Here is a 12870-nt window from a genome sequence, read left to right on the forward strand (position 1 = left end):
AGATAAAGTTTGTCACCACCTGCGTTGGGTGGGTAATACTGGAAAATCCAAACTAGATTTACACTGATCAGAGTGGTGGCCCTATGAGACTCTAGTATGATTACATTCTGAATGACACCGTCTCATACTACACCGTGCCTGCGATGACATAATGAACAGCCATGTTCATTCCTACTTAACCCACCAGCTGGTTCCACAAAATACAATAATTTCTGCTACTCCTTCCTCCTCACGCTGTTCCCTTGCTTCACCATGGGGTGACTCCCATGGGCTGCAGTTCTTCCTGGGTCCTCTCCACGGAGTACAGACTGCTCCAATATGGGTCCCCCATGGGGTCACAGCTCCTGCCAGAAAATCAGCTCCACCATGGGCCTCCATGGGCTGCAGGGGGATATCTGCTCCACTGTGGACCTCCGTGAGCTGCAGGGGGATATCTGCTCAACTGTGGACATTCATGGGCTGCAACGGGACAGCCTGCCTCACCATGGTCTTCAGGTGAATCTCTGCTGAGGCGCCTGGAACACCTCCTTCCTCTCCCTCTTCACTGACCTCGGTGTCTGCAGGGCTGTTTCACAGAATCACGGAATCCTCAAAGTTGGAAGGGACCTCTAGAGATCATCTAGTCCAACTCCCCGGCTAAAGCAGGATTGCCTAGAGCACATTACTCAGGACTGCATCCAGGCGGGTCTGGAAAATCTCCATAGAAAGGGACTCCACAATCTCCCTGGGCAGCCTGTGCCAGTGCTCTGTCACCCTAATTGTAAAGAAGTTTTTTCTTGTAATTGAACAGAACTTCCTATGTTCCAACTTGTGCCTGTTGCCCCTTGTTCTGTCACTGGGAACGACTGAAAAGAGTCTGGCTCCATCCTCCTTCAGCCCACCCTTTAGATACTAGTAAGCATTAATAAGGTCTCCCCTCAGCCTTCTCTTCTCCAAGCTAGAGTCCCAGCTCTCTCAGCCTTTCCTCATAAGGGAGATGCTCCCATCCCTCAATCATCTTAGTTGCCCTATGCTGGAGTCTCTCCAGCAGTTCCCTGTCCCTCTTGAACTGGGGAGCCCAGAACTGGCCACAGTATTCCAGTGGTGGCCTCACCAGTGCAGAGTAGAGGGGGAGAATGACCTCCCTCGGTCTACTGGCCACACTCTTCTCTATGCAGCCCAGGATTCCCTTGGCCTTTTTGGTGACAAGGGCACATTGCTGGCTCATAGACAATTTACTATCTACCAGGACCCCCAGGTCCTTCTCCTCAGAACTGCTTCCCAGCAGGTCCGCCCCTAACCTATACACATTTTTCTCTCACAGTTTTCTCATTCTTCTCCCCCACAACTGCCGTGCAGTGGTTTTTTACTTTCTTAACTATGTTCACCACTCTCCTGCTTGCGGGGCTCAGCCGTGCCCCGCAGTGCGTTGGCTGGAATCGGCTAGAACTGGCTGTGTCCAGCACCGGGCAGCCCCGGCCTCTCCTCACAGAAGCTGCCCCTGGACCACCCCTCCCCTTCTCCCTTTCCCCCCTCCCTTTCCCCCCTTCCGATACCAGCACTTGAGCGCAGACACCCGGGGCAGCCTTCCACACGCAGAGAGGCAAAACCTGAGGCAGGAGGGGGGAAGGGGACGGTGATGTATTTCACATTAATTGTTCCATCTAAAGAACTCCCATAACCAGGGGAGCAATGGCTGCAAGCAGCGATTTGGATTGGGAAATAGTAAATAAAGCAAAAAAAAAAACCCAACAAAAACAACCAACACAGCATAGAGCCTAAGATTAATATTAAAAAAAATAAATAAAGATTAATTTTAAATGGAGGCGTGATGTCTACATTCAGGCGGCCTGTTCTTGACATCCACCCTGCCCAACGGCGGCCGCCCAGACACCGGTGGAGATGCGCCCGCCGTGGGGCAGGACAGACCAGCTCGCCTATTAAAACCCCCGTGTTTCACCCGCAGCCGGCCTCGCCCGGGTAGGCATGGAAACACGGTACGCGGGCGGAGCTGGAGCCCGAAAACCACCGCCTCCCCGCGCCCCGGGGCCGCGCTCCCGCCTCCCCTCAGTGCGTTGCACTCCGCACTACGCTCCCCAGAGGGCAGCGGGCGGCCGGCGGTGGCGGCGCATGCGCAGTGCCGTCGTCCGCTCCGCCCCCGCCGCGGTCCCCTACCCTGGCAGCGGGGGACGGGCCGCGCAGTCGAGCGCAGGGCAGTGGAGCGCCATGGCGGCGGGGCTGAGGTTTGATGGGCGGGTGGTGCTAGTGACTGGCGCCGGAGGAGGTGAGGTGTCGTCCCGGGGTGGGGTGGTGTGGGGTGTGGCGGGGGTTTCGGCCCCCGCAGGGGGCAGCAGGGTCTGTGGCGGGGCTTCCCGTGGGAGGAGGGGCGAGGCGGCACCTCGCGGCCGTGACAGGTGCCCTCCGGTGGCAAGCCCCTCCGGTGGCAGCCGGGGACGTCTGTGAGGGCTCCGCTCGTTAAAAATGGGGTATTTTTTTTTTTTTTTTTTTCCCCGCGGAGAAGAGGGAGACGTGCCGGCGGGAAGGAGGGGCGGCGCGCTGGGGGACGCCGGGCCCCGCGGGGGCCCTGTCAGGTGGCGGCCCTGTCCCGTCAGGGCGGCCGTGGCGGTGCCAAGGCTGTACAGGGGTTACCGCCGTGCCTCTCGCCGAGCCTTGGAGCTGCTGCGGGTTGATCTGAGCCCCGGAACTGCTGAAGATCAGCATGTTAGTACTGCCTCCAAATGCGCGCTTTCTGCTCTTTAAATGCCCAGGAGGGGTTAAACTGCTTCACAGCAGCCAGTAATGAATTTCCCGCTCCACAAACTGTTTTGGTATCCTGATTCCTTCTAGTTTTGCCTTGGACCTAGCGATTGACGTTTGTAACCTGGGTGGTCTGGCGCAGTGCTGCTCCAGCAGGGGTTTGACATGTGCCAGGAAAGCAGCCTCCGACCCGCTGCTGCCTTCCCTGACCTCCTCCTGGGAGGCAGTCTGGAGGCGATGGGGAGAGGGCAGCAGTGAGGGAGGTGAAAGGGTGGGGAGATATTTCTTTCAGCAGCAGGGCTGGCCTGTGCTGTTGGTGGGCTGCGGGCCTGGCCTCTGCAGGGGAGGTGGTTCTGCAGTGGAATGCTTGGTTTTGCCAGGAAATGTTTTGTATTTGTTGTTGTGATGTGGGGTTGGTTGATTTTTGGGTTGTTTTCTCCCCCCCCCCCCCCCCCCCTTTTTTTTTTTTTCTTCTGAATTTTGCCTACTCTGGTACTTCCAGTGAAGATAAGAGCTGTGAGTGTGCAGCAGAGAGAGGCAAAGTTTGTAGTTGTGATGAGCTGCTGAAGGAGTTTATTCTACCATCCTCTAAGAAAGTTCTGCCTTCCTCCAGTGAAGGTTTGCTGTTTTCTTGTGGACCTGCACATAGCCAGAGGAGTCATTTTGGGTGCCTAGATTATGTGATGTCTTGCGGAGAAGGACCAAGAATATGAGATTTTGTGTCAAGCACTGAACAGTCCACTCATGTCACCTAGAGGTGACAAAACTGATAATAATTGAGGCCAGATCTTAGTATGCAGCTTTTCAGCTTTTACCAGACCTGTATTTATATGCTTCTCTCTATATAACAAGTCTAATTGAAGAACAGGTTAAGACCTTAGGTATTAGCAAAACAAAGACACTGGCAACAACAAAGCTTCTAAAAAGCACTGCATGGAGCAAAAATTGCTGGTCATAAGTGTGGATACAGTTAGTCTTATACTTCCAGTATTAGGCTGCTTGAAAATAGTTTGTTAACAGGGAAAACTGTCCTTAGATGTTTCATTTCACAATAGATTTTTGATAAGCTGTTGGTTAAATTTAAGCCAAGATAAGGGGAAGCCCTGTTAACTTCAGATTAGTCCGTGTTTTGCTTTTATTTCATTTACAGCACTGTAGTTAGACTGTACTGCTAATAGCATTGTTTGTCAACATTGATTTTATAATTGGATGCTGCTGAACAGATCAGAGCTGGGAATTTATTTAAAACATCTGGATCACTAATTTGTTTTAAAGTGAGACCTGTTTTCACACACACAGGCATCTAAAAATACAGTCGTTTCTTTCCACTTTGGGCAAATCCCTTGTGAAGTAGTGTTCCTGCCTGTCATGCAGGATTGTCATTTTTTTGTAAGATTCAAGTTTGTTTGTTTTTTTTTTTTTTTAAGATTAATTTTGATTCTTAGGCATTCAGTCCTTGCTTGCCAGTTGAGAATACCGGCACATGTAACATGGTCTGGGTTTTGTGCACTTCTTAGTTATGTGGCTTTTCAAAACAAAAAAAGTTTTCTTGGACTTGGATTACATCGGGCAGTGGATATATATGCATCTCACATGTGATACTCTCCATTGCAGAGGCTTATAAGAGTGTTGAGGAAAATTGGAAAATTCCAATTTGTTGGTGTGAGATTAGTGTGTTTCAAAACAGTCTAAACAGTTCTGGTTTCCTTTTTTCCCCATTTTTTCTTTTGAGAGCTGGCTGTGAATGTTTTAGTGAGGGGAAGAGAGATAGTGTTGCACGCTGAGAAACTTTTCTCTGACTGATCATCTTTTGATTATTCACATCTTGGTTTCTTTTGAAATAAAAAAGGGATCATTGTTATTGATTTCAGTAACTTTTAACTGGTATAGTGGATAGTATCTCTGTAAATGTTTGCTGTAACAAATAACTAATGTATAACACACATTAGTTAGAGTAAAGGTGCAAGAGTCTTGCATTTGAATGTGAGTCAAAAATGACAGTCTTCTGTTATGATAGGTAAACTATGGGTGCATCTGGTTAACTGTGATATTGATTCCTTTGTGTCCAGGTAATTGAAGGGGTTTTATCAGTACGTCTTCAGTCACAGTTAAATTTTGCTTCAAAAATTTTTTCTTCAAAACTTAGACTAACTTTAGCCAGGGAAGTATCTTATTCACTTAGAATGTAATTAATTAACTTGCAACATCCCCTCCTTCTTCAAGGTTACATCAAGACATTAAACTTTCTGCCTTACAAATATATTTTTCTATCACAAGCACAAACTCAGCAGCAGACAGCTTTCCCTCATGGTTCTATTGAGTGCAACAGCAAGGAGTAAGCATGGGGATTTATTTTTTTTCTCTTGACTGGAGGTTTTGTCTAAAATTTGTCTTTTTATTTACTTTTATGTTTTGAACTTATGTGAAACTTTTAACTCCTGGGGGAAATAGTGTTTTATTTTGAAACTTCAAAGTTGATTTGGTGCATTTTTCTTCATGCAGTTCATTTCTGTGTAGCTTTTTCTCTGAATTGTGATCCAGGACACCAATTAACTCTTGTTTTTTACTTTTGTTTTTTCAAACTAGGTTTGGGCAGAGCATATGCTCTAGCTTTTGCTGAAAGAGGAGCTTCAGTAGTTGGTAAGTTTTATGTTAACTAACTTGATCTAGACAATAACCTTTGCCTTTTCACATAGCTTGGATTCAACAGTCCATGGCCTTTTAGACAGTAACCTTTGTTATTTAATGGTTTTCTGTCTTATCTTTTGCTATATAAATTTTGCTTCTAAGCTTTATTTTCTTACGAAACAAGTTGCCCAAGTTTGTCCAAGGGCTTATCTTTGCTGGAAAGCCAATTTGAACCAGATCATTTCCTGGACTTGACTTTCATCTATGCATAGCAATCTGTACTGTCAGTTGTGGCCAGAGAGAGTGTTGTCTTAGGTGAATGCTGGTCAGAAACTTTTAAAATTTTGAAAATGTGAATATGTTATCTTCTAGTAACTTTGCCCATGAAAGAAGTTATTGGAATGTAATGCAACCTCAGTAGCTCCCAGAAAACACAGAATGTGCTGAAAGTGCAGTGCATTGTTTCTTTCTGCACACATTGCACAGAATAGCCGTCTGGTCTCAATGACTGTGCCAAATAGCTCTCAGTAAAGGAGTTCTGATTGTTTCCTAGTCATTTGGTTGAACCTTCTTTAGGGAATATTTAGTAATGCAAAACGCTGTACCACAAGCTAATTCTGAGGGTTAAGTTAAGTTCTTGGGGACTTTCCGGCAGTTGGCATTGCCATTTGACTGCCTATGAATGAATTTGTACAGGTATTGTTGATGAGTTCAAGGTTAAATGTTTAAACAGATTATGGAAAACAATTTCCTTACTGGTTTTATTTTTTCAGTAGCTTTCTAATAAAAATCCCAATCTCAGTTTACAAAATTTCAAAAAAATTATTTGTTTTTACTTTATTGATTAAATATGAGAAGTTCCGTGTAAATAACTTAAAAAAAAAAAAGTATAGGTATTTTTTTCTGGTAGTTGCCACCTTTGATACTTACCTTATTTACTAGGAACATGAGTACTTCATCTCAAGTTCTTTAACAAAAATTAGGTCTAAAGCAGCCTAAATGTTTAATTGTGTTGACTCTGTCTAGCTAGTAGGGTTCTGACTTTCCAGAATGATCTGAAAGAAAATGTATTATATTGCCTGACCACAGCTAATACTCCTTTATCTCATGGCCTTATTGCACAATAGCTAAATCTGTAAGTTAAGAATTGACTGTCTGTAAGGGAAACGTCTTGTTTCCCTTTGCACCTCTCTGCACTTCATTTCACCTCTTCTTATAGTAGTGCTTTGCAATTACCTCCACTTGCTTGTATTTATTTTACTCTTGTTCTCTTATGATTCTGACTTCAAAGAGTTCAAAAGTTACTTTTGTAAAGATTTGAATTATTTTAACTAAAGCAAATATGACGCTCCCGTCCTCTCTCTTTAAAACAAGTTCCCTTTTTAAAGTCATGGAACTGAAGGCACGTTGTAAGAACAGTGATCAAATACTCTAATTGGAGGAACATCAGTGGGTCCCAACATGGCAGCTTTTTCTGTCCAGTCCCACATCTCTCTCTGTGTACAACCTTCTGTTGAGTGAGTTGCTGTTGGTGTAGTTAGACTGACCTGTGCGACCCAGTGGAAGTCTACCTTTTCTAATCTCTCAAAGGCTTCCTGCTACCGCCTTTTTTTTGTCATGCTTTGTCTCTTTCATGCTTCTCATCAGAAAAAGTTGAAAGCAGGAGGAAGGGAGTACTTTGTTCTTGCCCTGCAACCTGTATTATGTCCAGACCCTACTGTTTCTTCCTTTTCAGTCTACCTGAGGGCTCTTCTGTTTTGCTGTTTTAGCTTAGATTAAAGTCATGCTTTTGAAGCATCTCTCCTGATTTGTATATATTTGTATTTTTGTTTGCATTGTGAGATGGTATTAAAGTGTAGAGATCCTTTGAAAACCAAACTGGAAGATGCGGTTTAGCAGTGCACCTAAATTGTTGCATATGTGTGTTTGGTTTGTGGCACCACGCTACAGCAAGAAATGACCTGGTTTATTTTTTTAAAAAGCAGGTACTGTAGATGTCAGGTCCTCAGCACCAACTCCGCAGACACACTTCTGCTTTCACTTTCACTCCATAGACACACTTCTGCTGCTCCACTCTATTTCCTAATATCACACTCCTAGCTTCAGAGGAATTCTCTATGGTTTAGACTATAACCGTGTTCTGTCACAGCTGCTACAGTCTCTGGCTCTTTTCTACTGGATGTTTTCAACTAGAAATTATATTATGTAAAGCTTGAGCTTAAAATAATATTATTTATCTCTTGTTTTGGTGGTATTTTTTTCTTTAATTTCTCTGTCACACTCATAGAGTTACTTTATCATTTTTGAAGCCTAGAATAGCTCTGTTCTTTCTTGGATACTCATTTTTGCTTCAACTCTGTTAGTGCCTGCACTCAACCCAAGGTGCTTTGCTGCCTCTGGAAATTTCCCCAAATATTTGATTAAGCTTTTAAAAGTAAATTACTGTTGAAGTGAAGGATAAACATATAAACATGTGTGGTAGAGAGTTGTAATGTCTTATCGAGACTAACTGAATGTTTTTGTATAAATGTTTACCACAAAATTGTCCACTCTTCTTTCCCAGGGCAGATTAGAAATCTTAGTGCTGTTCCTGACTCGCTTTTCTTTAATGTCATGTTAAAGACCTTTGATGTTGCAGACTAAGCAGCCTGCCCATATTGCCTATTCTAAGGCTTCACTACACTTGAAAATTGTCCCTGATTCCTCACCTGAATTGTGCTAGCTGCATGTTCAGACTGTTAGATATTGTTCTATTTATCTTGGAGATTTTGTCTTTCTTTTTTACGTCACTCTGTTAATGTGCTTGAGCATATCATCATGTTTTGTCTCAATTCTTCCTGCTTCAGGCTAGGCAGTTCTTGGTTTTGGTTTGGGTTGTTGTTGTGTTTTTTTTTTTTTCCTATTCTTTACATTCCTCACTTCTGGGCTTTGGCATTTTTATTTACTCTTATGGATTTTCTGCAGTGTTTCTACATTTCTCTTGAAGTGCTGCACACAAAGTTAAATACAGGATTCCAGATGAGACTTGGTCTGAGTGATAGAGAATGATTTTGTAATGTGTCCTGCAAGCTATGTTCCTCTTTACAAGGAGAGGTTGAAAAAAAAAAAAAAAAAAAAAAAAAAAGAACACATCCCTCCCCAATCTGGGTTTATTTCTTCTTTCAGACCTACAGTTGCTGATTATTATCAAGACCAGCAAGAATATCTTGCCGATTTTGTGGATTTCACTATGGCTGGCTTCCCAAAGTCTTAAAGTAGAAGGCACAAAGCTGGAGTTTGCCATAGCAAAAGACTGTTTAGCAAAATACCAATGTTGCATGTAAATCCACACTCAATTTTTGTTTTCTTACAAGTTCATTTTGTACCCATTTAAACATACTTCTTGCCATTTTTTGAAAATCTTTGTCCACGTATAATGTGCGTATGCATTTTTTGGGGTTGTTTTTGTTTCCCCAATGAATTTCATGAAACTGTGGGACATGCAAATACAGCAATGTAGTAAACTGTGGTGATGATACAGTGCAGCTACCATTAACGATGCATGCCCCAGTACAGAGAGCAGCTTGGAAACAAAGCAGCTCTCTGTGTCAGGTAGCCCTCTTACCCTACAGGAGCAGGATCTGAAGCTCCAGAGCAGCTCTTCCCCACTTGGTCTGTTCTGTAATGAAGCTTACCAGTAACATTTTAGCTACTCTATTAAACAGGAACAGAATCTTCTTGATCTTGCTTACAGTTCATGCAGTAGCTATAGCAGTTTGACAAGAGACCAGAATTAATCACCTATGATTGGTGTGTAATCTTGATCTTAATCTCTGAACTACAGTAACACAATGAGAGCGGTAGATTGGGCAGGGCAAGCAAGTTGAATGCATGGTGGAGAGGTAAAAAAACCAAAACAAAACATTGTTTCCCATGTTATTTTTTTAAAAAAAAGATACTGTATCTTATACTACTTAAAAAAAATAATGTGACCTACTGTTCTTCTCTAATCATCTGAGATTCTCGGTAGGATCCAGATGCAGCGGCTTTTATTAATACTGCTTGTAACTTCCAACATGAGAACGAGATAAAGACAGACCATGAAGTCTGAGTATTAACAATGACAAATTTCTTTGTGATGCACAGTGAATGACCTTGGAGGTGATTTCAAGGGATATGGCAAGAGCTCCTCAGCTGCTGACAAAGTTGTCAACGAAATCAGAGCAAAAGGAGGAAAAGCAGTACCTAATTATGGTATGTTATTCTTCTAGACTAGTGTAATGCTTTATCTATAGGAATAGTAGACTTGTATGAAAAAGTGGCACTACTTAATAAAGGACTACTGCCAGCTTGCCAATACCATATAAATTAAATAGTTGCAATGTAACGTGGAGTAGGGAGACAGACGCTAAGGGCAAGTGCATAAATTGCTTTTTTAATTAATACTTGTTTAGTAATAGCCTTTTCTTTCATATGCTTTCTTAACATTGAAATACTAAGAAACTGAACATCTGCAGTTGTCAGAGGCAAAATGGGAACGGATGATTTGTTTAGCTGCTTATTTTTCTTGCAATGGCAAACATTGTGTCATGTCAGCTTACTGTGTGGGATTTGCTTTAGGCCACATGCAAATAATGGCTGAATTTGAATTTATTTTATATTGGGGTTGTACACAAATTATTTTTCTTAGCTGGGTGGAATTAGTTGTTAATATCCTGGAAATACAGTGTATCCAGTTCATTTTACTTGAAAATTCATGCTCTTTTCTCACAGATTCAGTGGAAGATGGTGAAAAGCTTGTGAAGACAGCACTTGAGGCTTTTGGGAGGATAGGTACTGTTGCTCAGTTCTTGTTGTAACTTGTTTGTAAGTGCAGAGCCATTATAAACAGTGCAACTGACAGCAGTAGAACTTGTCAACCCTTGATGCCCTTAGTTTGTGGAACCCAAACCGAGGGCTTTCCACTTGAAATCTGAAAGGGCAACTTTTCAGTCTTTTTGGTAATTTTTAGCAGAAGTTTAAAAATCAATATATGATTTTTGTTTTCCTGCCATTCAGAATTTTGGTACTTCAGTAATGTTTAACAATTTCTGTCTCAAAGCACAGAGTTCATCAAGTGTTATAACTAGCCGCACAGCATAAAATAAGGATAAATAATGTTGCTGAAGAGTCAGAGATACTCCGTCATGGTTTGGAAGCTCTTTTGCCTGTGTGAAGATCAAAGTGCTTTAACACAAATTAAAAAAAAAAAAGTTTGAGGTATTAGATCTAAAAAGTAATGTTCCTCTTTTCCGTATGATTGCCAATGTTTAATAGTGAAGTTTGTGATTTTAACTCAGGGTTAAATGGCTGAAAGTACACATAATCAAAGCCAACAGAAACCGAATTAAATACTTGACAAAAAATTATTGTGATCCAGGTTGCTTCAGTGGCTCTGTGACTCTGGTTCTTCCAGTTATCATTTGGGCTTACTGAAGCAAAGAAGTAGCACAAACTGCATAACTGGGAGCACTGTGGAATCCAAAGCAAGCTGCAAAACTGTGCAGTTTTAGACCTGCAGGTATTGTGTTCCCAGGTAGCCAGGACTTCTCAGCTGTACCTCCTTGTCCGGCTTTGTTCCATTGGCAGGCCGAGGCTTGCCTGTACTGAAGTATTTTGTCTTGTCTTAATTGTTGTCCAATGATTGTTCCACTATTTGAGACAAGGAGCTATAGAATAGTAATATTTTGTATGTGTGCAGTGTTTTTGTCTATATAATTTTTTTAGAAGTGGGAGAAAAATAGAAAAACAAAATTGTGTTTTATTACTGCATTCGCTTAGTTTCTTTTCTTTTTTTTTTTTTTTTCCAGATATCGTTATAAACAATGCTGGGTGAGTAAACCTGGAGGGATTTTCCTGTTTGATTATGGGCTGTCACTTTTGTGTAAACACCTGTTCATCTTTTCGTTTGTTTTGTTTTGTTCTCCTGATGATGCATTTTAGGATCCTAAGAGACCGTTCATTTGTTCGGATAAGTGATGAAGATTGGGGTAGGTTGATAAACTTTAAAATGTACTTTCTGTGTGACAGATGAAAGGTACATCCCTCCCATTGGCACAAGGAAGAAGAGAAGGCAGGGAAGGCTGTCTATGCTAGATCAGAGAATTATCTTTTGCCCTGAAAGCTCAGTGGTAAGCTGCTTGTGTTCACATTGCAAAACAGATCTGTGCTGCAATGCATGGTAGGTGTACGTAGTTCCAAAGGGGAAAAAAGGCTCTAGCTGCTGCTCCTAGTTGCTGGGTGGAATACAAAAAAGAGCCATATGAAACACACACAATAGTTTTTGTGAGCAGAACACACTCTTAGTGCCAGCACTGACTGGCTGAATATTAAACAGGCTTTCAAGACCCAGAACTAGCAACAGAGGAAAGCAAGCTGATGTGCCAAGGGACAGAAGAACAGGTGGAACTTTCAGTGAGATGGTAGGCAGTGATATGCCATTTGAGCAGACTTTTGCAAAGATGGTCTAGCTTCTGTACTTCTTGTTTGACTGTGCTTAAGTGCAGGAAATTTGAATGCTTGTGAATTCCATACTGGAGGGCTCCATCCAAGAGGTAGGAGACATGATCAGTGCATGTTCAGGCAGGCACTTCAAAATGATCTATGAAAAAGAAAAAAAAAAAAGCCCACCACTTTTTTAGTAACAGTTTGAGAGTGTGAAGAGAGTGCGGTTTTTGTCATAAAGAGCAAACAAATGGTGTATGTCAAGTTGGGAGATGAAATACTTGAATTATTAAACCTGCATTAATTTGTCCCTAGATATAATTCATAGAATTCATTTGAGGGGATCGTTCCTGGTCACCCGAGCTGCGTGGAATCATATGAAAAATCAGAAATTTGGCAGGTAAAAATTTGTTGTTTTTTTTTTTTTTTTTCCTTTTTCAGTGGGATATAACAGACTGATACATGCCCTGACAGTGAAGGAGAAGTTTTTCGTCCTTTTCTTTCACTGTCACTGGGATGAAACAAAATCAGTCCAAGTGTGTAAGCCCTTATCCTTTCAGTTCTTCCCCCCCTGCCTCCCCAGCCAAATGCTTAAAGGCTTTTTCCATATAGATGTGAATATCCCAGACAGGAGCTGTAGCGTTATAGAAATACCGTTTCTTTTCAAGAGGACTGGTTAGAAATGTTTGTTAATTGTATGTTATTGCAAGTCCAAGGGATTCTTCTCCTGATGCTTCTTATTCAAGTGACAGGTACATGCAGTTCTGCTTATGAGTCTTGGACTTCTGTTTGGGGTTGGTTTTGGTTTGGTTTTTTTTCCGCTTTGGACAAGTGTACTTGTTTTTGAAGTTGTGGGAGTGTTCTTATTCTATTTTGGTGTGTGTTACTGTTAGCTGAAAGAGTGCAGGGGATTCAGACATTTAAGTTTTTTCACTTCTGTTGTTCTTCCTTATCAAAACACTGACATGACTATATTAATCTTAACAACCATACCCACATGTTGAAAGCTATATGAGCTGCTTTGTCATTCTGTAACCAAACTGA

General features: G+C 42.3%; 1 protein-coding gene across 1 annotated transcript in view; it reads left to right on the forward strand.

Moving 5' to 3' along the window:
• The first annotated feature begins 2149 nt into the window (after nt 1–2149).
• HSD17B4 (hydroxysteroid 17-beta dehydrogenase 4) overlaps nt 2150–12870 on the forward strand; it is a 71752-nt gene continuing 61031 nt past the window's right edge. Inside the window, exons 1-7 of the mRNA XM_082497727.1 lie at nt 2150–2263; nt 5323–5376; nt 9490–9597; nt 10117–10176; nt 11193–11214; nt 11326–11372; nt 12142–12226. Of these exons, the coding sequence (XP_082353853.1) occupies nt 2206–2263; nt 5323–5376; nt 9490–9597; nt 10117–10176; nt 11193–11214; nt 11326–11372; nt 12142–12226 (434 nt within the window). The 5' untranslated portion in view covers nt 2150–2205. The remainder of the gene's footprint in view (nt 2264–5322; nt 5377–9489; nt 9598–10116; nt 10177–11192; nt 11215–11325; nt 11373–12141; nt 12227–12870) is intronic.

This window comes from Vanellus vanellus (genome assembly GCF_965231255.1).
Source record: "Vanellus vanellus genome assembly, chromosome: Z".
Classification (NCBI taxonomy): domain Eukaryota; kingdom Metazoa; phylum Chordata; class Aves; order Charadriiformes; family Charadriidae; genus Vanellus; species Vanellus vanellus.